The 26,538-nt window shown below is 36.4% G+C and overlaps 5 protein-coding genes across 10 annotated transcripts; 3 read left to right on the plus strand and 2 right to left on the minus strand.

Moving 5' to 3' along the window:
- The first annotated feature begins 867 nt into the window (after positions 1–867).
- LOC149709535 (uncharacterized) lies at positions 868–2,940 on the plus strand. 2 transcript variants are annotated; one of them, XM_089864898.1, is made up of 3 exons: positions 868–1,118; positions 1,187–1,663; positions 1,726–2,940. In XM_089864898.1, exons 1-3 carry the CDS (start codon positions 1,088–1,090, stop codon positions 1,731–1,733), a joined length of 516 nt encoding a protein of 171 aa, XP_089721024.1. In that variant the 5' UTR covers positions 868–1,087; the 3' UTR covers positions 1,734–2,940. The 2 variants fall into 2 exon arrangements, with proteins under 2 accessions (XP_089721024.1, XP_089721023.1); XM_089864897.1 differs by having other exon boundaries at positions 1,187–2,940.
- On the minus strand, positions 2,704–6,425 carry LOC149709536 (uncharacterized). Of its 5 annotated transcripts, none has more exons than XM_089864896.1 (7): positions 6,183–6,425; positions 5,889–6,043; positions 5,489–5,815; positions 5,342–5,431; positions 3,493–5,283; positions 3,296–3,431; positions 2,704–3,230 (listed from the first exon to the last, which is right to left on the minus strand). In XM_089864896.1, the coding sequence occupies exons 3-7, from the start codon at positions 5,768–5,770 to the stop codon at positions 2,986–2,988; spliced, it is 2,544 nt and encodes an 847-aa protein (XP_089721022.1). In that variant the 5' UTR covers positions 5,771–5,815; positions 5,889–6,043; positions 6,183–6,425; the 3' UTR covers positions 2,704–2,985. The 5 variants fall into 5 exon arrangements, with proteins under 5 accessions (XP_089721022.1, XP_089721018.1, XP_089721020.1 ...); XM_089864892.1 differs by having other exon boundaries at positions 6,102–6,425; XM_089864894.1 differs by having other exon boundaries at positions 5,489–5,827; positions 6,102–6,425.
- A 183-nt stretch (positions 6,426–6,608) lies between these two features.
- On the plus strand, positions 6,609–8,724 carry LOC149709537 (uncharacterized). Its single transcript, XM_089864046.1, has 6 exons — positions 6,609–6,750; positions 6,943–7,083; positions 7,265–7,411; positions 7,522–7,569; positions 7,623–7,766; positions 7,835–8,724. Exons 1-6 carry the CDS (start codon positions 6,609–6,611, stop codon positions 8,614–8,616), a joined length of 1,404 nt encoding a protein of 467 aa, XP_089720172.1. The 3' UTR covers positions 8,617–8,724.
- Positions 8,725–10,898: 2,174 nt separating this feature from the next.
- On the plus strand, positions 10,899–21,288 carry LOC149709538 (WD repeat-containing protein 36). The gene is made up of 17 exons (XM_089864899.1): positions 10,899–11,251; positions 11,340–11,468; positions 11,546–11,663; positions 11,743–11,930; positions 12,019–12,151; positions 14,003–14,449; positions 14,517–14,662; positions 16,162–16,276; positions 16,348–16,513; positions 17,495–17,603; positions 17,681–17,760; positions 18,535–18,737; positions 18,851–19,020; positions 19,098–19,208; positions 19,281–19,371; positions 20,838–21,025; positions 21,107–21,288. Exons 1-17 carry the CDS (start codon positions 11,111–11,113, stop codon positions 21,254–21,256), a joined length of 2,685 nt encoding a protein of 894 aa, XP_089721025.1. The 5' UTR covers positions 10,899–11,110; the 3' UTR covers positions 21,257–21,288.
- A 1,034-nt stretch (positions 21,289–22,322) lies between these two features.
- On the minus strand, positions 22,323–25,454 carry LOC149709539 (uncharacterized). Its single transcript, XM_089863787.1, has 5 exons — positions 25,058–25,454; positions 24,164–24,313; positions 23,743–24,102; positions 23,228–23,674; positions 22,323–22,679 (listed from the first exon to the last, which is right to left on the minus strand). Exons 1-5 carry the CDS (start codon positions 25,296–25,298, stop codon positions 22,555–22,557), a joined length of 1,323 nt encoding a protein of 440 aa, XP_089719913.1. The 5' UTR covers positions 25,299–25,454; the 3' UTR covers positions 22,323–22,554.
- Between the last annotated feature and the right edge of the window lie 1,084 nt (positions 25,455–26,538).

Consider the following 26,538-nt stretch of genomic DNA (forward strand, 5'->3'; position numbering starts at 1 on the left):
ATTTTTACTCCTTTTTATTTTTAAATCTTGACTCGTCTAAATAATACTTCAACCAGGAATACATTCAGCTACTAGGAATAATTATGCTCCCATGTAAATTTCTATGAATTCGGGTCTTGTGGGTATACCGGGCTTGAGAACTTACTATCCGTCACGCTTCGTAAGTCTGATGGCGTACTCTTTCTAACTCCGATTTCATTGGTTGGTAGGTTCAACGTGAGGCGAGATAGTGATTATTCGTCACGCGTAATGATTAGTCTATAGCTCGTCCCACAAAATCCGTCTAGATACGTTAAATGAAAATAGCTACGCAATGATTCCTAGTAACTGTATGTATTTTTGCTTCAAAATATGCCATACTTTTCAACTGAAATATATTCGTTATACCTAGGTACCTAGCAGTTTTTACTTCTACATAAATTTACATTTATAAAGAATAGAAACACGATTTACTCTTTGATTTGTTTAGCTAGAGATTAAGAATGAATTAAGATGATTTGACGATTATTATCAAAGACAAATAGAAATATGACAAAGTGAGTGTGGTACTGGAGTGGATGGAAGATTTCTGTAGTACCCAGTATGATGTTAACCTTTCTCTTTAGCTTCTCATTCTCATTCGGCCTATCAGTGACCCACTTCATTTCTAATCTCAACGACCTCCTATTTTCTATTTCTACGCGCCTTACTTCCCGTTATCTTTGTTTGCCTTTGTTATTATCAGGTAGCTCGTCTGATGTCAACTTATTCAAAATCAGGTATCAACATTGCGCTGATAATGAAAATTTTCAACTTGGTTTCAAAATATATAATTAAATTGGATTGGCCTTAATTTTCCTTTGGAAATTTACGTGTCGTCAAGGTATCACCAGAGAGAATTAAGTAGGGAGCGGAAGGCTGGTTGAAAAATGTAGCTCTAAAAACCACGTGACTTAAATTGTAGTACAAACCGTTTTCCGGTTTGACGTAGACAGGCACCTCCTTTATGGGCGGGTTTAATAAGACCGTTGGGCTGGGGATTGCGGGGGAAATCATTTCAAATTTCAAGCGCGCTGGTGCCACGCGCTAGCGCTACCCTGCTGGAGCCATGGCTTCCCTAAAGGGTATTCAGTTGAAAGGTAATTATTCTTTTTTTGTTACTTTAATTATAGGTCCTATAAATATTCATAATTATTACAATACTTAGGTGTTGTAAACCATTGTTTTCAATTAACTGTAAAGAAGATCAGGACCCAGATGTTCGTATTTCGCTTTGAAAAAGAAGCTGTGAGAGTGTTTTTTTCTCATCTGGACAGCGCTGGCATTAGAGAGCAGTTTATACCATACCTTGTGACAAAGGTTCAATGCGTACAATTTAAATCTACTAGGGAAGAATTTTTAAAACAAACGCATGATTTAATGAAAATAGAAAGGAAGGAACAAGAAATGGGGCATCTATTATGTACAATTTGCCCTATGTTTAACGATCTCCCACAACCAATGAAAAGGAATGTTGTAAGTCGCATTCTTCAATACTTCTTTCTCGAAATTATGGTCAAGATGGAAGTTGGGGTTGACAATGCTGTTAGCATGGAAAATGCTAAAGTGGAACGGGAAAGGAAAAAGGTGGAGCTGCTTGGATCGCAACATCGGAAACGAAACCCCTTTGCCAACATCACTAACAGTAAAGTAATTACTGAAAATACTCCTGTGACAAGATATGTAGCAGGGTACTGTGCCTTTCAGTTGGTTAAGAACAAAAAATGTCCACCAAACCTAGTCAAAATGATAGTCAAGGACAAAATCCCGTCTTCTCTCGATGTTACAGAACCAGACAAAACAGGGGCTTGGATTGTTAAATTATCTAGGGGGGGATTAATCTCAGTTACAGATGAAATGTTTAACCTAATCCAATTAATTAAAAAGATATCGGACTTAATCTATGTGACTGATGTGTCAAAAATTAGGAACCAAAATTTAAAAACCCGAACTATCCAACACATTTTTCAAAATTCAGAAATCAATGAACTCTGGAATTCAATGTACAGTGAAAATGACAGTAGAAAATGGCTTTTAAAACTTGTGGATTGTTTTTTAAACACGAGGGGTAAAGTGTTAGTTCGTGACTTATTGGAGCAATACCAATACGAAACGAAAGAAACACTCAAAGCTAAGAAAGCTTTAAGAAAATCTTTGCTCGAAAAAAGTCAGGAGTCTAAAATTCAACCCACAAGTACAATGAAACCAAATATCAAAAAGTCAAGATTATCAGTACCAGTAAAAGTTCTAGAAAGGCAAATCCCGACAATTCAAATTCCTAATACTGAAATGTCATCAGAGAGATTAGTTAAATTCAATGAACATTCTGAATACAAATTTTTAAATGGTGATCCTGATCTAGATCTATTCCTACAATTCATACCACCAGAAGATCCAACCCCAACTATTCAGATTACCGATACTGACACATCAACAAAGACATTAGTTAACATAAATGAACATTCAGAGTATTCATTTCTGAATAATGATCCTGACCTTGATCTATTTGTGCAATTTTTACCTCAATAAGCAAGCCAATGTGATATTCACTTCAATTCATTCGTGACCAAATGTTCCTAAAACATGCAACCCTTTAACTCACACACAACTTGTTATTATTTAGAATAATTAGCATAAATTTGAAACAAATGTACATAATTTATATATCTAGGAAAACAAATGTGATACGGTTCATGAAATTGTTTTTTAATTTGCCTTAAAGAGTAAGTGATATAACACTACGTTAGTTTTCAAAATTGAAGGTAATCACAGCAATAATTGGCTGATTTCGTTGTAGTAAACCAACAGTATTATAATTGTGTTCCTATTCCATGATTGTATCAGTGCATTATGTTGTATTTGTGCATTAATATGGTCAAAAATTGGTGATTAAATCAAGATACATGTTCTTAAACTTTAAAATCTGGTTACAAACAAGTTTAATAATATTTATTAACTAATAAACGTTTAAAGAACCGTCTTTTCAGAAATAGTTGTATTTCCATGAATTGCTTCTACAACCAAACCCTTTAAGGCTTTCAGCTTATCCATGTTCGCTTCAAATAGTGAAACTGATGGATTGCAGTTTCGACCTCCTGAGCATCTCTGCCTTCCAAAATACTGTTCCAGGGGGTCTTGGTTCAAATGTTGGGTTAAAACATATTTCGCACCTTTCTTCAGAAGAAATCGTACTATTTGGACTGTTGAAAGGGCTGTAATAGAAAAGGTTGACAATATTTAAATGTGGCTTATATTACATTCAGAGCGTATTAATTACCTGTCATTCGTAGCCCTTCAATAGTTGTTGCGGATAAAAGCATGTTGCTCCTTTCTGTTTTAGAATAGTCTCCTGGGCGATTTAATACATCACTCTCCCAGTCATCCAAGTATTTTATAAAGTCAACTTCTAACCACTTAATGACAAATTATATAACATGATTATTTGATTAAACCATCCATGATTAGTTTTAATACCTGCAATCGTTCATCATGCTCATGCTCATATATTCTTTTGTTGGGTTTTCTCTTTGCCAAGGCTTCAAAACAATTTCCAACATTGCACAAGTCAAAAAACTTGTCAAATGTCCTAATAAATTTAACCGTTTCTTGGTATTTATCTTCTCCGAAAAGGACTTCTATCGCAGACGCAACTGTCTCGCTCAGAACTTGACAAGCTAAATTGGCTTTCATCTTTGAATATGCATTCAAGAAAACGTGACTGTATGTTAGCTTGGAAACATTTTTAAATTGGCCTTTCATTCTTAATTGCGTGTAGTAAAGGCGCAAGATAACTTTCCAGGAAATATCTTCGCCATTTATCCATAGGCTACGAGAATTGGAATTTGCCCCACTGTTGCTTACACAGTTACGCACTGTTTTTATCAGGTGAGGTGCATCTGACAGGAAGTATATGTCCCTTTCTTCATCAGCAGCGTGTATATTACTAGTGGCAAAAGGTACATTTTTGGTTCCTTGGTGATCAGCGCACATGCGAAAAACCTTACGGTTTATTGAAGCTCCGTCTCCAACAACCGCTAAAATTCTAAATCCATTGTTTTCCAACAAAGAAATGGCTTCCCAAACAATTGAATATAATTCAGCGCTCGTTACTCCTTTTGTTGGAAAATGGGCAAATGGAATTTTAATATTGCTTGTTATGCCACGAAGCATAAGTTGAAGAATGCTTGTTGCTAAAGGTGGCACAGTTGTTCCCTTTTCTCTCATCACAGTGTCATTAAGAGAGTTATGATGGTCCAAGACATCGATAAAACCAGTGACGTACCCAGTATCTTTATGACAAATTAGGTCTGGCTTGATAGCCATTTCATCCAAAAGAAGAACAAAGTACTTCTTATGTTCTGGAAGGTTATCAATGTCTGTAATATTTATCATTTCATTGATAGCATCTTCATTAAATCCTGATTTGTTTGTTATAGTGTGCTCATGATGATACAATGTTCTTGTCGTGGGTAGCTTTATAATTCCAGACAATTCTAAAGCTTTGTAGGCTGATTTGGATTTGTTTTTTATATAGGAACACCATTTAAGGAAGAATGAGTCCCATCTCATGCCATATTTAGATCTCTCCAATGCTAATAACTGTTGTTTAATAAAAAGAGCCATGAAGGATCCTGGCTTCTCTTTTTTAAGTTTCTCTTTGAAAAGTCTCTTCAATGTTGATAAGTCTTGTTTACCTTTCTCAGATAGGAGTAATTTCGTCTTGGATGCCCTTTTAGTTTTGTCTTTTATTGTAATATCTTTAGTTACTTTTTTACTTATTGCTTGGTAACGACAACGCAATGTTCTTAAACTTGACCGATATTGTTGGCATGAAGCACAACGATTCTTACTAACCGGAACTAGGCCTTCGCATCTATTGCTGTAAACAGCTTTTAAAGCACTGGAATAATTGCTATTTCGTTTGTGGTTATTTGGGCGTCTCACATTGTAAAGCCTGACAAGTTCACCATCATTATTTCCTGGGCAGATCTTAAATTTATCAAGTTGTGATAAATAGTTGTAAACGTCACGATTTGTTTTAATGTCCAGATGTTTTTCAATTTTATCACTCGGTATGTTTTTACCCAACGCAGTGATTGTCACAGTAACAGGTCCATTTCCCACAAATGAACATGATAAAACTATCTTCCCATTTATGTGTTTTATGAACATAACACCCTGGTTTACTTTTTCCATCGACCAAGACATTGGTGGTGATAATACTTTCAAGTCTAAGATATCTTGGGATCCCTTCTGATCAGACACCTATATGACAATAATGTAAATAACTTGCAGTTTTCACTATTTGCAAATCCCTGCTTACATTGCATTCTTCATATCCTTTGTTAGAAGCTTCTTGTGTATCATTAATTTCCTGTGTTTCTTCAACATCTGCGATAAGTGTTATTTCTTCCTGAAAAATATGTTTTTCAATACTCCAGAGATAAACAAATAATATAAACTAGGTTACTTGAATGGGTTCCCAAACAGATGCTAACGGAATAGGATCTGGATATTCGGGAGTTGGACCTCTGAAACCATAAAAGTGTCTCGAACAGATATAAGAACCACGAGAGACCTTGTCTATGGTGAAATCTTTTCGACTACAGGCATTAACCCATCGTTGACACTTTTCTTTTTCGTTGTTTAAAGATGGAAACTTCACAAAAAACACTCCAGGCGCTCCTCTAACCTCCCTAATGCTTGAAGTTTGTTTAGACGAGCAAGAGCCATATTTACAAACAATTCGCATTATTATTGCGTGTCAAAAATCCAAATATCGCGACGCTCTCTGTCACTGTCAGAATTACTACTGTTAGAATTACTATTAAATATTAAATTCTTTTTATAAGGAGTAATTAAAACTTCACCTTTTATCTTCTAAATAGTACTTGTTACGATTAAACGTAAGTTTTAACGTTATTCCGTGTCAAAAATCCAAATATCGCGACACTCTCTGTCACTGTCAGAAGCCTCTACTCTAAGCCTTGGACTTCTTACAAAACCTTTTTCCAACGATTAACCCCTGTTAGAATTACTATTAAATATTAACTTCTTTTTATAAGGAGTAATTACAACGTCACCTTTTATCTTCTAAATAGTACTTGTTACAATTAAACGTTAGTTTTAACATTTGAGAAATTAAATGTGATTGAAACACGAACCGACAGGTTTCGATGGTTACGCGCTCAGGTCTGCTACTGCCAGAGGCTGCTGCTGGTTGGTTCACACAGTGCCACACCCCCAACACTTTACAACCAGTAAAACACTTGCTTTTAAAACAAAGTCATGTGACCGGAAAAGAGATTGTACAGAAACAGAGAAAATAGCAACGTAGCCCACTTGTTTTGCGCTACATCCCGTTTTGCACTGTCAAAGGCTATAGCTTCCGCTCCCTACTTAATTCTCTCTGGTATCACTGTCAAATATTTGAATGCGTTTCAACAGAGTATAGGTTTAATACGCCTACGCTCTTTCCGAATGTGCTGTCAAATTTATCATAATGTTATTTAAAAATTAATTTATTCATCCATTGTAATTACTAAATATAAAAATCGGTTATTTGAAATGCAAATTTTAATCGCGAAATAATGTCGAACTTAAGTCGTAGCGGCGTTTCGTTTTTGTTAATTTTAATTATCGTCTTAATTAGTATAAATTCATTAACGGCGGAAAGTGATAAAAAGTGTTTTAGAAGCTTTGGTCGACGAGGTAATCCCTTGAAAATGCAGGGTAATTATAGGGCCGAAGTTCAGTGGGATGGTTCTATGGGGAATCAGTTTTGAGTCGAAAATTTCCTATGACATTTTGTCACAAATATGTTACATTTTCTACCCAAAATCGTTTTACTTCGGTCCTATAATGACCCTGCCTTTTTGGAAAACTTTATAATTTGTACGAATTGTAATTAAAATTCGAATCAAGACGCGAGATGTAGCTCCGATGGCAATTTTCGAAGGATTATTTGCCAGGGAAAGAATTGCAAATGCATTATCGTTACCAGTGGTGAGGTCGACCCCGATTACGATGTAAAATTCTATAACGATAAACAAACTTGTTTGCCAAGTAAGTATGGTGAACCCAATTGAACCACCATTCTAAATTGGACTTACCGAGTCAAGTTGTTTATAGAGTTTTACGAAGATAACCAACTATGTTTTCGATGGCATGGTTCGCGAGGTAAACCGCGTGTAGTAAAATAATTAAAAATGGAAGAAGTTAATTAATATTGGTTATCATAATTAAGACGCGAGGTGTAGTCAAGATGGGAATTACAAAAGGGTTAATTGCGTTTCAACTTCAAGTCCGTGTCGTTGCGTAAACATTACGACTGGAATACCGGACCCCGATTACGAAGTTAAATTCTATAACGATAGAAAAACGTGCCTACCAAGTTAGTATTGTTTCGTCTCAAAGCCCGGCCCTTTTTAGTTATTTTAAAAATTAGAGTTAAGATTAACTATCCTTTGAGAGTTATAAAGGTTAATTGGAATTTGCATTTAGAGTTTTATGACGATAATCAACTGTGTTTCCGTTGGCACGGATCTCGAGGTAAATCGTAATTAAAAATTCATAGGGTCGCGTAATATTTGCTTGAATTTAAGACGCTAGGTGTAGCAGTGATGGCAATTATAAAAGGATTAGTTGCAAAGAGAACGGTTGTGTTTGCGTTAACGTTACCGTAGGGACCATCGATGATGAATATGTAGTAAAACTTCTCGATGATGGTCGTAAAGAATGTGTTCCGAGTAAGATTCGTTTCAACTACAACCAAATTTAAGTCATAGTTTCTGATCTTATTGCGCGCGGGTTTAAGAGCATGAAGCTTCAACTACAACGACGACTGAAGAGCCTGCTACTACAACAATAACCACGACAACCCGAAAATCCACAACTACAACAACAACCCTAAAACCTACCACTACTACAACAACAACCGTAAAACCCACCACTACTACAACAACAACCGTAAAACCTACCACTACTACAACAACTGTAAAACCTACCACTACTACTACAACAACAACTGAGGAGCCCACGACTACCACTACCGAAGAACCCACGACTACCATTACCGAAGAACCCACGACTACCACTACCGAGGAACCCACGACTACCACTACCGAGAAACCCACGACTACCACTACCGAGAAACCCACGACTACCACTACCGAGAAACCCACGACTACAACAACAGAGGAACCTACAACTACAACTGAAGAGCCTATGATTACAACCAATGAACCTAGAACTACAACCACCGAGGAGCCCACGACCACAACTACCAAGGAACCTACGACTACAACTACCAAGGAACCTACGACTACAACTACCAAGGAACCTACGACTACAACTACCAAGGAACCTACGACTACAACTACCAAGAAACCTATGACTACAACCGAAGACGAAACAGGTGACATTACAACAAAGCCTGAATTTTATACCAAAAAATGGGACATTACTTCAAGGCCGAATTTCTATACCGAAGAATGGGACATTACAACATCAAATGACTTGACTGATGCACCTGATTTTACAACTCGGCCATCAGGTCTTGACAATAATGACGCCGACATTACGTCACCCTATTATTAACTTGTCGGATTATTTAAGACCAAAGCCTAGTTGGGCCTAAATTTAATTTCTCATTTTATGTGAAATATTTTCGTTTATTAAATTGAAATTTTATGAAAGTTTAACAAATGGTTTTCAATTCAATTAAGAAAGTTATTCAATCTTAAATGATTCAAGCTGTCACCGTCTCTGTTTTGAATGATGCCCAATTTCCCATTTTTTTTTTTTTGAGGGGTTTCAATGTAATTTGGGTCCCTTATAAGCAGAGTTGGGCACTCCTCCTTAGATAGATTTTTTTCCTATCAAACTATCATAGATGGCGAAACTATCAATTCTTCTGGCTATATTTTAGAGTGGAACTCCTTCTTAGATAGATTTTTTTCCTCTCAAACTATCATAGATGGCGGAACTATCAACTCTTCTGACTATATTTTAGACTGACATTGCTGGTTAGATAGATATTTTTCCTCTCAAACTATCATAGATAGCGAAACTATCAACTCTTCTGACTATATTTTAGACTGACATTGCTGGTTAGATAGATATTTTTCCTCTCAAACTATCATATTTGGCGAAACTATCAATTCTTCTAGCTATATTTTAGACTGGCATTATTTGTTAGATAGATTTTTTCCCTCTCAACAAATCATAGATGGTGAAACTATCAAATCTTCCTTCAATATGTTAGATTGGCTCTCATTGTTAGATAGATTTTTTGCCTATCAAATCAAATTTAAATCTTTAGGAACGACTAAATTAATCGATTATTTAATTTCCGGACTTTAAATTTGATTGTTTTCGATCAAACTGATTTGGGCTCTACCTACTTTTACTCTGTTTAATCGATTCCTGATATTTCCTGATTTTGTAGAATTTCTAATATTTTCATATATTCATATAATTTCCATAATCTCATTTATCAAGTTTGACTTTTAACTGTCTATAGTTCAAAAGCTACTATCCAAACTTTTTCAAATTATTCGCCCTTGATTTAATCTAAACCATCTACTATAAACGGTTAACTAATAATAATTAAAGGCAAAAATTGCAATTAAAACTGTGGGTAATAAAAATCAGAAAATCTACACTTTAATTTATCTAATTCTACGTTTGGATGATTTCGTGGAATCGTTCTTCCTCCTCGAGTAGTCGTTCACATCAGTGACAGCACGGAGCTTCTATATACAAGAAGCTCCGTCTTCACAGTTTGAACTGTTGAACCATCGTTTATTTTATTTTTATTTATTTGTTTGAGAGGGTTATAACGACCACCAAGTACAGAATCTTCTTATAGAATAAACCTACACTTGCTAACGTTCAAATATATTAAAAACTTCGATATCATTCAAAAAACGACTTATCTTTCCAGAAATTTTCATAACTATCAAAATTGCCTATCAAAGATTAGCACATAATTTTTTAAAATGAAATCAGAAAACAGATGTCGCCAAATAAACTCACTCAAAGAATCAATTTATTTCTCAAGGATTAATGCCTATCATTTTTTATGATTTCTAAAAGATGGGGTTAGTAGCCAGATCACGTTGAGAATCGATATTTTTCTCTAGAAGATTTCAACGAATCAATGAATCATATCAACTTCGAGTGCACTTTCTAAGCTATCAAACTCAATCGATCATTATAATTCAAATTTTTCTCGAAAATAACTATCAAAATTGATACTTTGATAGGGGCAGATTTAGTTTTCTATCGTATCAAGTGGTAAAACTATCAAATGATATGATAGTGCCCATCTATGCTTATAAGGGTCCGCGACAAGGATGCAATTATTCAGGTTTCAGTATGTGAATAATCAGGGAAGGAAATGAGGTTTACTTGGGAGGTGACGGAAGGGGTGTAGGGGTCAAGTCACCTCCGGCGGACACGGGGCAGTCGGCACCTATAGGGTAGGATCGCCGACATGTGTCTTAAGGCCCGTTCAGACGACACTCTTTTTCTCGCTACGCTCGCTGTGCTGAGCTCATCAGATTTTCTGGCTTCACCAGCCTCTATAAAATTCACTGTTCACACGGACAAAATTTTCTCACTGTTGACCTCGGTGAGGAAATTTTGTTCGTGTGAACAGTGAATTTTCTAAAGGCTGGTGAAGCCAGAAAATCTGATGAGCTCAGCACAGCGAGCGTAGCAAGAAAAATAGTGTCGTCTGAACCGGCCTTTATTCCCTCAAACTTTGCCGCCCAGAAGCTTGGCTTAGAGTGTGCCACACTCCCGGCAATTTCCCATTATTAGTAATAAAGTTTTCCATTGGCTGCTAACCATCTGCTCCCATGGAGTAGTATCAAAAGAGAAATAGCTATGTTTAATGCAATATTCAAGGAACCTTTACTTCCACTCCAATAAGATTACTCCGCATAAATTCTAAAGCTGTCGTCTGCTACATTGTCTGCCAACTTTAGGCTCGATAAGCACGTGTTCGGCGGCATAAGTCCCTTTAAATCAATTTCAATCTTTGTAGTTACGAATTAATAATGAAATTATTGTAAATTAACACAAAATGGACGCGAGTAAAATATTTCAGAGTTATAGAGCGTTGGGTTACGTTAGTAATCACGTTCCTTTAGTCGTAAGATTCGTGAAAATTCGCAAAGAACATTTATTATCAACGGTTGTTGATAGATGTTTTCACACTTATGGGGTGAGTTATTAATTATCCACATTATTTAGACCCAAATTTAATTAAAATTAGTCTGTAATAATCCCAATTAACGCCTAATATTTGATAGAGCGATCATTTAAAGCTACTAAGCATAAGTAATCCACACGAATCTGATATTACGTGTGTCGCTGGGGACAACAGATTCGTTTTCACAGCTTGTGACAAAACTGTTTACGCGTGGAGAAGGGGAACTGAGGTTCGTAGATTAATTTTAATTAAAGATACACTTTGTTTACGCGTATTTACAAATTAAAACGATCCAAAATGGCTTAGTTGGAACATAAATACACTGGTCACCAAAGACCCGTTCATTTACTATTGCCGTTCGCGGCTCATCTGTTATCAGTAGACGAGTCAAATGAAATTAGAATTTGGGATATTGACTCTGAAGGTAGATTCTAATTTATATTTAGTTTTAAATTGATCTTAATATAAATTAATTAAATTTATCACTATTTATTTTTGTTCAGAATGTGTAACTGAATGGCATTTGCCAAAGAAAGTCTTTAAAGTAACGGCAATATTGCATCCTAGTACATATTTGAATAAGATATTACTGGGTAGTTTACAAGGTTCGTTGCAATTATGGAACATCAGAACCTTAACTCTTCTTTACACGTTCAAAGGATGGAAAAGTCAAGTACTTGTTTTAGAACAGGTTAGTTAGTGTTCATTAAAATTAAATTTCAATAATTAATAATTAATAATTAATAATTAGTGATATTTTATTTTGAATTTAATTTTAGGCGCCCGCAATTGATGTTGTCGCTATTGGGTTGGCATCTGGTGATATTTACTTACATAATCTTAAATTTGATGAAACGGTAGTGAAATTCACGCAGGAGTATGGCCCTGTTATTGGAATCTCCTTCAGAACAGGTAATATTTAAAAATAGGTCAAGGGAGAAGGCTGGGAATTTAAAAATAGGCCTAAAAAGGTCAAGGGAGAAGGCTGGGAATTTAAAAATAGGCCAAACAGATCAGGGTGAAGTCAGGGAATCTAAAAATACGCCAAAAAGGTGAAAGAGAAGGCTGGTAATTTAAAAATAGGCCAAAAAGATAAGGCTGAAGTCAGGGAATTTAAAAATAGGCCTAAAAAGATAAGGCTGAAGTCAGGGAATTTAAAAATAGGCCAAAAAGATAAGGCTGAAGTCAGGGAATTTAAAAATAGGCCAAAAAGACAAGGGTGGAGTCAGGGAATTTAAAAATAGGCCAAAAAGACAAGGGTGGAGTCAGGGAATTTAAAAATAGGCCAAAAAGATCAGGCTGAAGTCAGGGAATTTAAAAATAGGCCAAAAAGACAAGGGTGGAGTCAGGGAATCTAAAAATAGGCCAAAAAAGGTGAAAGATAAGGCTAGTAATCTAAAAATAGGCCAAAAAGATAAGGGTGGAGTCAGGGAATTTAAAAATAGGCCAAAAAGATAAGGGTGGAGTCAGGGAATTTAAAAATAGGCCAAAAAGATAAGGGTGGAGTCAGGGAATTTAAAAATAGGCCAAAAAGACAAGGTTGGAGTCAGGGAATTTAAAAATAGGCCAAAAAGACAAGGGTGGAGTCAGGGAATTTAAAAATAGGCCAAAAAGATAAGGCTGAAGTCAGGTAATTTAAAAATAGGCCAAAAAGACAAGGGTGGAGTCAGGGAATTTAAAAATAGGCCAAAAAGACAAGGGTGGAGTCAGGGAATTTAAAAATAGGCCAAAAAGATCAGGCTGAAGTCAGGTAATTTAAAAATAGGCCAAAAAGACAAGGGTGGAGTCAGGGAATTTAAAAATAGGCCAAAAAGACAAGGGTGGAGTCAGGGAATCTAAAAATAGGCCAAAAAAGGTGAAAGATAAGGCTGGTAATCTAAAAATAGGCCAAAAAGATAAGGCTGAAGTCAGGTAATTTAAAAATAGGCCAAAAAGATAAGGGTGGAGTCAGGGAATTTAAAAATAGGCCAAAAAGATAAGGGTGGAGTCAGGGAATTTAAAAATAGGCCAAAAAGACAAGGGTGGAGTCAGGGAATTTAAAAATAGGCCAAAAAGATAAGGCTGAAGTCAGGGAATTTAAAAATAGGCCAAAAAAGTCATGGAAAGTCAGGTAAAATATAAATAGGCCTAAAAGGTCAGGTAAAGTATAAATAGGCCAAAAGGTCAGGGACAGTCAGGTAAAATATAAATAGACCAAAAAGGTCAGGGACAGTCAGGTAAGATATAAATAGACCAAAAAGGTCAGGGACAGTCAGGTAAAATATAAATAGACCAAAAAGGTCAGGGACAGTCAGGTAAAATATAAATAGACCAAAAAGGTCAGGGACAGTCAGGTAAAATATAAATAGACCAAAAAGGTCAGGGACAGTCAGGTAAAATATAAATAGACCAAAAAGGTCAGGGACAGTCAGGTAAAATATAAATAGACCAAAAAGGTCAGGGACAGTCAGGTAAAATATAAATAGCCCAAAAAGGTTATGGTAAAGACGGGTAAAATATAAATAGGCCAAAAAGGTCAGGGACAGTCAGGTAAAATATAAATAGGCCAAAAAGGTCAGGGACAGTCAGGTAAAATATAAATAGACCAAAAAGGTCAGGGACAGTCAGGTAAAATATACATAGCCCAAAAAGGTTATGGTAAAGACGGGTAAAATATAAATAGGCCAAAAAGGTTATGTGAAAAGTCAGGGAATTTAATGATCTAACCTTTTTCAAGAAATTCTGAAATGTAGCCTAACAAAACTTTACTGCAAATTTCTACAGACAACACCCCTCAGATGGCGACGGCCAGTCCAGTAGGTCACGTGGCCATCTGGGACCTTGAAAACAAAAAACTGCACAGTCAAATCCGTGACGCTCATAAGGGAGCCGTGACTGGTCTAAAATTCCTGGCGAATGAACCCTGTTTGGCCACATCCAGTCCGGATAATTCCCTTAAAATCTGGATATTTGACCAATCGGATGGCAGTGGACGATTGCTAAAACAGAGGGAGGGGCATTCGGCCACGCCCACAAAGATCAGGTTTTACGGCGCCAATGGAAACCATATTCTAAGCGCCGGATTGGACAGCACACTCAGGGCCTTCTCCACCAAAGGAGATAACTTGAACAAGAATTTGGGACAAGCTTCTTATAATCGCAAGTTGGCCAAGAAAAAAGGAATAGCCCATGACCCTCTCAAGTTGACCCCCATTACGGACTTTACTTGCGGTAAATAGGCTTAGCTACACTTGGTGAAATGTTTCTTCTAAGGCGGCTTGATAATCTGAGTTTTTAGAAACAACGAGGGAAAAGGAATGGGACAGCGTGGCCGCGTGCCATCGAAGCAAGAATGTTGTGACCACTTGGTCATTTGAGAAATGTAGGATGGGGGAACACAAACTCAATAGCCAGACTGATAGAAGTAACAAAAATGTGGCCTTGGTAAGTCCTTAATTATCTCCTTGACACGTTAACAGTTCAAAAATAACCTGGGAAAGGCTTAGGAATGGATTAGTTGCCCTAAGATGGAACAGCTCTAATATGGAACACTTAAAATTGTTAACTAAAGTTTCTGAACTTCAAATGAGTAGTTTAAGGGCTCATTTTGTTGATTTAATAACCATTAATTACTTCCTCGAATTGATAACGGTTCAGAAATAACGTGGGAAAGGCTTAGGAATGGATTAGTAGCCCTAAGTTGGAACAACTCTAATATGGAACACTTAAAATTGTTTAACTAAAGTTTCTGAACTTCAAATGAGTAGTTTAAGGGCCCATTTTGTAGATTGAATATTCCTTTATTACTTCCTTGAAAAGTGGACGGGTTAGATATAACCTGGGAAAGGCTTAGGAATGGATTAGTAGCTCTAAGTTGGAACAGCTCTAATATGGAACACTTAAAATTGTTAACTAAAGTTTCTGAGCTTCAAATGAGTAGTTTAAGGGCACATTTTGTAGATTGAATATTCCTTTATTACTTCCTTGAAAAGTGGACGGGTTAGATATAATCCGGCAAAGGCCTAGAGTCAGTAGCCCTTAGTTGGAACAGGTGTCTAATATGGAACACTTTTCCTTAAAATGGACATAACTTAAGTTTTTGAGCTTCAAATGATTAGTTTAAGGGCACATTTTGTAGATTGAATAGCCCTTAATTAGATATATTGTTTTTTAGTGTATAGCTTATTAATGTGAAACTCACTATGGTTCACTAGACTGAACGACGAGCCGCGGCTCGAAACGTCTCATTTTTAATTTGATGTTTTAAATAAATTATTATTTAACTCTAATTACACGTGGTTTATCTCCGTAAATTTCTCTAATCTTCTAAATTACTTCACACCCGTGTATAATAATAGTTATGTTTGACCTTTTTAAAGCCCTTAATTACTTCCTAGAAAAGTTAATGTGTTAGATATATCCCGGGAAAGGCTTAGAGACAGAAGCCCTAAGTTGGAACAGGTGTCTAATATGGAATACTTTTATTTAAATTGTCATAACTAAAGTTTCTGAGTTTCAAACGATTAATTTAAGGCCTCATTTTGTAGATTGAATATCCCTTAATTACTTCCTTGAAAAATGGACGGGTAAGATATAATCCGGCAAAGGCCTAGAGTCAGTAGCCCTTAGTTGGAACAGGTGTCTAATATGGAACACTTTTCCTTAAAATGGACATAACTTAAGTTTTTGAGCTTCAAATGATTAGTTTAAGGGCTCATCTTGTAGATTGAATATCCCTCTATCCATTGAATACGGTCACATGACTCTATTATAGAATCCCGGGAAGATACAACTATAATTAGTGAAGGTAGTTAATAATAAACAATAATATTCTTCAATTAGGCCTTAGCTTTTAATTGGTCCTAAAAATAATTCGGGGAAAACGGGGCACACTTTGAAACTTAATTAATAGTAATTTCATGTTCTGGCAATTATTTGCTTAGTGTATTACACTTAGCCCTTGCGGGAACTTTGTTCTGATTGGCTACAGTGGCGGGGAAGTTGAAAAATATAATATTCAATCTGGAATATTTCGAGGAAGTTACGGAAAAGATAAAGGTTCATTTAATTTAATTTTAATTCAATTTAGTATCCGTTTTTCTGATAGAATCGGTTTTTTTAAATGATAGCGCACTCGGGACCTGTTAGGGGTGTGGCCATTGATGGTCTCAGCCAATTAGCAGTTACGGGAGGTAGCGATAAATTGTTGTCGTTTTGGCATTTCAAAACTCGTGAACTTATAGAATCAGTTACCATGGAAAGCCCGATTTCCGCCATTTTAATGCACCGAGAAAGGTAATCACATTTTAATTATCGTAATTTACTCATTTTACATTTTAATTATCGTAGTTTACTCATTTTACATTTTTAATCAAGTTAATTTACTCATTTCCCGTTTTTAATCAAGTTAATTTACTCATTTCCCGTTTTTAATCAAGTTAATTTACTCATTTCCCGTTTTTAATCAAGTTAATTTACTCATTTACCCTTTTTAATCAAGTTAATTTACTCATTTACCCTTTTTAATCAAGTTAATTTACTCATTTACCCTTTTTAATCAAGTTAATTTACTCATTTACCCTTTTTAATCAAGTTAATTTACTCATTTACCCTTTTTAATCAAGTTAATTTACTCATTTACCCTTTTTAATCAAGTTAATTTACTCATTTCCCGTTTTTAATCAAGTTAATTTACTCATTTCCCGTTTTTAATCAAGTTAATTTACTCATTTCCCGTTTTTTAATCAAGTTAATTTACTCATTTCCCGTTTTTTAGTCCAGTTAATTTACTCATTCCCCGTTTTTTAATCAAGTTAATTTACTCATTTCCCGTTTTTTAATCAAGCTAATTTACTCATTTCCCGTTTTTTAATCAAGTTAATTTACTCATTTCCCGTTTTTTAGTCCAGTTAATTTACTCATTCCCCGTTTTTTAATCAAGTTAATTTACTCATTCCCCGTTTTTTAATCAAGTTAATTTACTCATTTCCCGTTTTTTAATCAAGTTAATTTACTCATTTCCCGTTTTTTAATCAAGTTAATTTACTCATTTCCCGTTTTTTAATCAAGCTAATTTACTCATTTCCCGTTTTTTAATCAAGTTAATTTACTCATTTCCCGTTTTTTAATCCAGTTAATTTACTCATTTCCCGTTTTTAATCCAGTTAATTTACTCATTTCCCGTTTTTAATAAAGTTAATTAACTCATTTCCCGTTTTTAATTAAATAAGTTAATTTCCAAGACTTAATTAACATAAATTAAATGTAATTAATTAGTGGTATGATTGCGGTGTCGCAAGATAATCAGAGTATCTTTATCATTGATCATGAAACCCGCAAAGTTGTTAGGAAATTTATGGAACAAACCAGCAAAATTAATGATATGGTATAATACAATATAGCACTAATTTCAAGGTTAATTTTAATTATGTTAATTTCGTAATTAAACCATTTAATTAAAAGACGTTTAGTCCCGATTCGAGATGGCTAATTACAGCCACGATGGATAGGTTAATACGCACCTGGGACTTGCCAACTGGAAGGTGAGTGATTTTGCTTTACTTTTTGTATTTTGCGATTGTCTATTGATGTAAGTCTGATTTTCTCGGAATTTTATTGGTCAAATTAGACCAAAATCTGGTCAGCTATGTTACTTAACATGCCAAATACTTCAGTCATCATAATTAGTTGCTCGGTTAATTAGGTTATTAGTTATTAATTATTTTTAATTGTATAAACGCCAATGTTAATTCTATGGGTCTCAGAAAAATCCATATTTCTCGGGATTTTGTTGGTCAAATTTGACCAAATATTGATCATGTATACTACATATCATGCTAAGTACTTCTAGCTGATTAATTAATTTGTTTAAAAGTAATTAATTATTTTAAATATCATTGACGCCCATGTTAATTTTACGGGTCTCATAAAAATCTTTATTTCTCGGGATTTGGTTGGTCAAATTTGACCAAATATTGATCATGCATACTAAATAATGTGCCAAATACTTCTGTCGTAATAGTTAGATGATCAATTAATTTGTTTAAAAGTAATTAGTTATTTTAAATATCACTTACGCCAATGTTAATTCATTGGGTCTCAAAAAAAAAAATAACAAAAGTCGATTTTTCTCAGAATTGGCTTTGTCAATTTTAACCAAAATTTGACCATTTACGCTCTATACGATGCCAAATACTTTGGTCATCTTGATTAGCCCGTAGCTTAATTAACCAAAGAGAAAATAATTAATTTTAATTCCATTTTCGTCAACGTTATCTAAATTTATGGCGCGTGTTTATTATACTTGCGTATAATAGATTAGTGGATTGTTTCATGGTTCCAAGTACGTGCACTAGTTTATCAATGTCCCCCATTGGCGATTTCCTGGCCACGACACACGTGGATAACCTGGGCATTTATTTATGGTGCAACACGACCTTGTACTCTCACGTTTCCTTAAATTCCTTGCCAGATGATTACGTGCCCACCGAAGCCCGCTTACCACTCGTAGTTATTGATGGTAAGATTAGTTTAATTCTTCAAAATCCAGTGGGGCTTCAAAGACAGTGGGACATTTTGAGTCAAAAGACAAAGTGTTTTATGAGTGACCCCTTATTAAATTAAATTGTTAAGGAGGAGCGGAGGAGACCACGGATACCAACAACGTGGACGACGAAGAAATGCGGGATATTGAAAAGGGGAACCAATCACGAGGCTTAGCTGAGATTTCTGATGATTTGGTTACCCTATCCTTACTTCCGCATTCTCATTGGAGGAATTTATTAAATCTTGACGTTATTAAAGTAAATATTAATGTTTATTTATTTGCGTGTTCTTAATTAGCAATCGTTAATTGTTTAATAATTAATTGGTATTATAGCAACGTAACAAACCGACCAAGGCGGTTGAAACGCCAACAAATGTTCCATTTTTCTTGCCAACTATCGCGGGTTTAACGCCCAAGTTTGACGTCAACCAAAATCAGAATGAGGTAATTAAAATTTAATTAAATTTAATTTTAAATTTAATTAAATTAAATTGTAATAATTGGGGGGTTAACTAGGATCAAGATGGTACAGGGAGGAATTTATCAAAATTCAGTGTTCTTTCCGCTTTTGGTCAACTTCTATTACAATGTGGTCAAACCCAAAACTGTAAGTTTTGTATTCGGTATATTTTTAATTTTTAGGTGAAATTATAATATTTTTGCATTTTTAGACATTTTTACTTATGTTTAGACCTATTTGGACTATATTTACTTATGTTTAGACCTATTTGGACTATATTTACTTATGCTTAGACCTATTTGGACTATATTTACTTATGTTTAGACCTATTTGGACTATATTTACTTATGTTTAGACCTATTTGGACTATATTTACTTATGTTTAGACCTATTTGGACTATATTTACTTATGTTTAGACCTATTTGGACTATATTTACTTATGCTTAGACCTATTTGGACTATATTTACTTATGCTTAGACCTATTTGGACTATATTTACTTATGCTTAGACCTATTTGGACTATATTTACTTATGCTTAGACCTAATTGGACTATATTTACTTATGTTTAGACCATTTACTTATGTTTAGACCTATTTGGACTATATTTACTTATGTTTGGACCTATTTGGACTATATTTACTTATGTTTAGACCTATTTGGACTATATTTACTTATGTTTAGACCTATTTGGACTATATTTACTTATGCTTAGACCTATTTGGACTATATTTACTTATGCTTAGACCTATTTGGACTATATTTACTTATGCTTAGACCTATTTGGACTATATTTACTTATGCTTAGACCTAATTGGACTATATTTACTTATGCTTAGACCTAATTGGACTATATTTACTCATGTTTAGACCCATTGAGTTGAGAAAATTACCACTAGAGTGGCCTTTGCGTAAGCCGGGAGTGTGGCGCACTCCTGTAAGCCAAGCTTCTGGGCGGCAAAGGTTGAGGGAATACGACACATGTCGGCGATCCTACCCTACAGGTGCCGACTGCCCCGTGTCCGCCGGAGGCGACTTGACCCCCACTCCCCTTCCGTCGCCTCCCAAGTAAACCTCAATTCCTTCCCTGCTTAAACTCATACTGGACCCTGAATAATCACATCCTGGCCGCGGCTTATGTGCCCTACTTGCCTTGAAACCTCCACAATATAAAAAAAAAAAAAACTAGAGTGGCCTTTGCGTTAACCTGCCTATTGGGGAAACGGGGGGACAACTTTTAAAGCAATGGGACGGACGGACAGGCACCAAGTTTATCAAACGATGGTGTCGCCATCTCGAAAACGAACTTTGAATTGAAAATGTATTCTTGAAATTAGTCAAAATTCCCGCCTTTTGTTTTAGTTCCCTTTTTTGCACCACGATGGCGCCACAAGCGCGTGATAGAGTTCATTTCGGTCTACATGCTTGCGGATGAAAGGCCACTCTAGTGGTAATTTTCTCAACTCAATGTTTGGACTACTATTATGTTTAGACCCAATTGGACTACTATTGCTTATGTTTAGACCTAATTGGACTATATTTATCAATTATTATGTTTAGAACATTAATTATTAGGCCCTATTACCATATTCCTATTTAATGTGGCCTTTTAGATGAAGCAACGCTAATTAAGCTGCGTGAGATGGGTCCGGCCATGATTGACCTTGAAATCCGCACCCTTTCCCCTGATAGCGGAGGGTCGGAGGAATTGATGGAATATTTCCTACTGGCCCTGGACTATGGTTTAAATCACAGCCAAGATTTTGAACTGGTTCAAGCCTATTTGGGATTATTCTTAAAGGTAAGGCCCCGCCCCCTTCCCTACTGAAATATCACTGTCCGTTTTTGTTTTAAACTATGAACTCGTGTTCCTCATTCATAGCTTCACGGTGGTACCTTAAGTAGTTCCCCGAAATTGCGCCAAGCCTTGGCTGACCTTGAAGAGAGTCAGTCCAGAAAATGGACGCAATTTCAATCGAAAATTAATCAGTCTTTGTGTTTGGTCAATTATTTTAGAAGCGCTTTTCTCTAAGTTGTAATAAATTGAAAAAAAAAAAATTGCAATTTATTTATTTATTCATTGAAATTTATTGACCCCCTATTAATTAAAGTTGATTACATAGGCATAAATCATAATTTATTACCCCTAATTTAGGCCTACTGGCTTACTAACTTAAGCCTTGGTCAAAATATGGTTAGGGCAGGACTAGGAGGATGAACATTGAACAAGGAGTGGTAAATACTAAATTGTATCCAAGAGGGGAAATGCGTGTAAAATCTCTACTGCGCAACTCGGGGCGCGAGCCTCGCTGTTTTGGTTAGAATTTGCCATTTTTAGCCACATCGTATAATGTAATCAGGAGTTCATAATAACCCGAAGTACGAAACTGGTTAAAAAGCCCGTAACAACAAAGTTTCGCCGTAAAGCTCAGCGGATTCATACACCGCTTAACTCCCAAAGAAATAGTTACCCCATTTTTTAGCGCCCACGCGCATTAACTTACACACTTCCGGTTTAGCACACAGGGCTGGACATAAGGCACTAGTCAAGGCATTTGACTACTAAAAAAAATGCCTTGACTACTAAAATAAATCGAAATCTGGGGGTTCACTAGTCAACTTGACTAGTAAAAAAAATGTCCCAAATATTCGTAAACCATGCGTCTCACTAGTCAGTGACTACTAAAAAAAATTGGGATAGGGGGCTCACTAGTCAGGCTGACTACTAAAAAAAATATCCTTATGTCGAGCCCTGTTAGCACTATTTTTATCTTGTGATTTTGGCTTTTGGGAGCGAAAATGGCTCACGTGACTCACGTCTGCTTCTGTCGGAACGGTGTAAATTAAGCCTTGGCTAAGAAGTTGGCTTTTAGTCGGGGTTTCTAGTTTTCTACAAAACATTTAAACGATCGTCAATGATGTTTTGTTGTGATATGTGTGAGTGAGAATTCCGTGGTTAAATTAAAATGGTTTGGACAAATTTATTCCCAGTATCTTTAATATAACAATTCCAGCGTGTTTCTACGTCCAGGGTAAGTACTGTTTTGAAATATTATTATGTAACCCTCCGCAGTGGCTTTATCTCTTTATCAAAACAAAATATAAACAAAGTTATCTAACGTTGGATAACGTCTCTAAGAAATCTTTGTTCGCCTTTCAAATATTCCTAATAATTTTTTTATATAAAAATAAATAAGTCATTTCTTATAAAAATATTTGTCGCGGCCATTTTGAAACACGTGACGGATTCGTGTCGGTCTCGGTTTCTTTCTAAAAAGACTAAAACTCTAAAAACATTCTATTGAGAGCAAAATTAAGTCTAACGAAGAATTAGTCCTGATGGTTAAACCAGCGTCGTGTTCGACTCAGTCCCAAAACGAAGGCTAGAACAATGTTCAGTGACGCGAACGTGTAGAATAAATAATCGTAGCTTCCGTGAACGTCACGAAAGAAACCTGAAAGAAAACAAATGGTCAATTCCTCATTGACCAGTTTCCTGACTCGTCCCCAGAAGCGGATAATAGAATAAGGGTGACACTCTGTATCCTCTTAATAATTTAGTTATGTAACATGATTCTTCCCAGGCGAGGGAATTACCCTTTTTGTTTGCTGTCCCGCTCATCAATCTTCAGATGGGTAACTTCGCACCGTGTTAGGGGTAATTCTTTAATTACGGTTTGGTGCTAAATCCTCAGCAATCAACCCACAAACCTTGATTGTCTTGACGTGCTGGGATAAAAATCTGCACCAGCGCATGCGCCTTGGCAAATAGTTAAGCGCTAATAGAGTAATGATGAGGGAACTATTTAGGTCGCGTATGTGATTCGGTTCAGTAACCTTGCTCCAAATGTTGGGAATAATGTTGAATTATGTTACAATTACAACGCTTTGTGCATGGTTGTACACTTCTCTCGAAGAGAAGTATTATATACTTCTGGTCACGCCCATTTTCAAACTCCCTGATTAAAAAGGCTCTATTCCCGGACCAATTAGAGTTGCTTACCTATTAAAGATGGCAGTGCCAATTGAACGAGTCCATAAACAGCCATGGCAAGTCCGAAAGAGAGCGCCAATCGCGCGGTTCCCAGAGTGGCGAAAATGGGGTAAATAACCGAGGCACTGACGGCGTAACACGTTGAGTACAGACAAACAGCCATGACGTATAATCCACCCGAAGTTTGCGTCAGAATCAATAAAGACATTGAAGCGACAACGGTGGCGAAGGTCAAGATGGTCTCCTCAAAGGCGAACCTCTTATCGATGGCCATAGCAGTCGGAATGCGAATAATGTCGCAAAATGACATCATCTCCAAGATGTACTTGTTCAACGACGGATTCAGGTTGGTGTCGCGACCGTAGTCCACTATGGTCGTCCGGAAAGATATGTTCGATAACATAATGATCAAATGCGCCAACCAAAGAACGTGGAAGGCTTTGTCTAACAGTAAACCTGCGTGGGACAGTCAGTTGCTTAGCGCCAGAACTGAATTTTAAACTAAGGACATCTCATGATCTCACCTTTGAATAAATCCGTTAAAGTTTGCGTGGATTTTGTGTCCTGACGTTCCGCTGGCGGAGTTTCGTTTTTAATGAAAGATTCAAGTTCCTGTTGAGTTTCTTTCTCGATGATTGGTTGAACTGCGTCACGTGGTTTGATGATGAAGGCCAGGAGCAAGACCTGCGCGTAGAAAGCGGCGTGTATGAACCAGGAAGATTCTAAGCCGTATTCCTCCGCGGACACACGGACGGTTGACGGCAAGACTAGTCCGCCCAATGGAATGAAGAGACTCAAGACCATGAAGGCCTTACCACGATGACGCGTGAAATGCGACGATATAGCTTGGATTATGACGGGGTAGGATAAGCTCGAACCAAATCCTAAAGATATTTTTAATCGTGTTTAAGAATGAAATAACAATTAGAAGGGGGAGGGGCTAACCTCTGATGGCCATACAAAAGGTCAGCCATGAAATGGTGTCCTCAAAAGGGCTCTTAACTGCCAGGCATGACCCTAATATTCCCAGTCCAACGGATAACATCAAAGTTTTGCGAGTTTTTAAGCGGTGCAAAATGGGACCGCTTAAGAAACCTGTAAAATTAAAATTAACATTAACATTAAATAAACTTAGTTTATTTAAAACAAATTATCAACTTAAAGGGGGTTTTATTTTCCGTTCCCCCAGTGTTGCCAGGTCGCTTGTGAGTCAAGATATTGCGGCTCAGTTCAGTTCGACCAAAGTACTTGACCAACTTAACTTACTGACAACACTGCACTAAACTTTAAGCTGAGAGAGGGGGTGGAATTTTCCCTAGCCCCTTAAGGGAAATAAACTTATTATAGTCTGTGAGTGACTTGCTAAATATACCCCAAAAACATAATAAAGTCAGTTTTTTGGGGTAATCCAAGCCGCTCAAGCGCAATGATTACTAAGTATATATTGCGACGAAGTTTAGAGTGTTTAAGTGGCTTGCCATACCCCATGAACAACATTGGAAAATACTTTAAGAAGTAATTCAAGCCGCTCATGCGCTATAATTAAATAACCAAATATATATTGCGAATAAGTTTAGTCTTTAAGTGACTTGCTAAACTCCCAAAAATCTTTGCCGCTCAAGAGGTATAATTACCAAATATATAATGTCACCCCAAAAACTAAAATCTTTAAAAATAATCTTTGCTTTTGGGGAGATGATCCAAGACGCTCAAACGCTATAATTACCAAAATATATATTGTCACGTGTCTTTAAGTGACTTGCAAAACCCCAAAAATCAAAATTAAAAACAGTTTTCTTTTTGGGGAGATGATCCAAGGCTCTCAAACGCTATAATTACCAAAGATAGATTGGGACGAAGTAAGCCCGTTGATTGGATAGGAAGCCCGCTGTTTATTGACGTCATAGCGATCTTGAATCAAGACGAAAAGCACTCCTGACGTCAGAAAGAACCCGGATGTGAAAGTGACGTAAAAACAGGCGCAAACGGCGATAAACCATGAAAAAATGGAATCTAATTTGGAATTCCGACTTAATACGAAGTCGAGAGTCGCGAGTGCCCATTTGCATCCGACCGCCATATCGCGAACGAATGACGCTTTTAAACGCCGACAAAAGCAAAAACTAAACTTTTTAATCAGCCATACCAGCTGTTTGAAAAACTGATGAACACGTGGTAAGTCAAAAAAAGCAGCCCGCTCGACACTTGCCTTGAATGCTAGGACGAGTGTTTGAGCGACGCTTACTGACTGCTGCTTAGACACGCTTGTATTGCCACACACGATCTGCGAATGTTTAATTGCTGCGAAACATATACGGAGATTTACTACGCTTCTTACAAATAAACGTTTGAACAAGGCGACTAAAGCTAATTTACGTTAGTGTTCAAAGACAAATGGTTAAAAGCAAAACACAATTTATAAGGAAGATGAATTTCTTCATTTAATTATGCTAAATATTATTTACGACAACCAAACTAACTTCCCAACGCAAGAAGTTGGTTGTCATCAATAGTGTATTTGATACCATAGGAACATAAAGGTATAGTGTCTTAAAGGGAGACTGAAATTTTTAGAAAAATAATTTTGTCTAACGAAGAGAAACTTGGAATAAATCACGTGAGGTGATGGTTGCTAATTGAGTACTATTGTTCACTACGATTTTTATTGGGGGAGAGGGGAGGGGCCAGTATTCGTTTCTCAATAAAACGAGAGTTACGCTTAGCGTTGGAAAAGGCTGACGGGCAACGCCGAGTGCCTTCGCTCCTAGGGTGCTACAAAAATATTAGTCGAATCAGTAAAATCTACCCATTCTTTATAACATTTTGATGGAAGTTCTTATGACACGCGAGCGACGCCGCGGGAATAACAGCTAGTACCGAATAAAATAAAAAAAATTGTTGGGTGAACACTTCGTTCTCCCTTTAAAAAAACAACCTCCGACTCTCTCGCAGCTCGTTTGTTGGCTCAATCAGTAACACCCTTGTGGTAACACGGTATTTGACACTGTATGAACCTAACGGTCACGTGTGTTTTGAGTATTTAAGCGCTCGTGATATCAACGGAAATAATGAAATGTATTTTTATTTGAAATACATTGGCAATTTAACCATTTGCTAAAGAACTCTGGTAGTTCCGATTAGATAGTAAGGCTGACAAGGTTAAGTTACCAGAATGTTTATGTAACGTAAACTAAAAGAAAACGATTCAATTTTTAACCTTCCCACGTCACTCCGGAATAACGTGGTAGAATTGAAGGTTTTAGTCGTCGCCCCGCAGAGTGGGTCAAGAACAAATAGCTCGGGTTATAATTGTTTATTTA

The sequence above is a fragment of the Phalangium opilio genome, unplaced genomic scaffold (genome assembly GCF_054372755.1).
Source record: "Phalangium opilio isolate 3A_F unplaced genomic scaffold, DU_Popi_V2 ptg000013l_1, whole genome shotgun sequence".
In the NCBI taxonomy this organism is placed as follows: Eukaryota; Metazoa; Arthropoda; class Arachnida; order Opiliones; family Phalangiidae; genus Phalangium; species Phalangium opilio.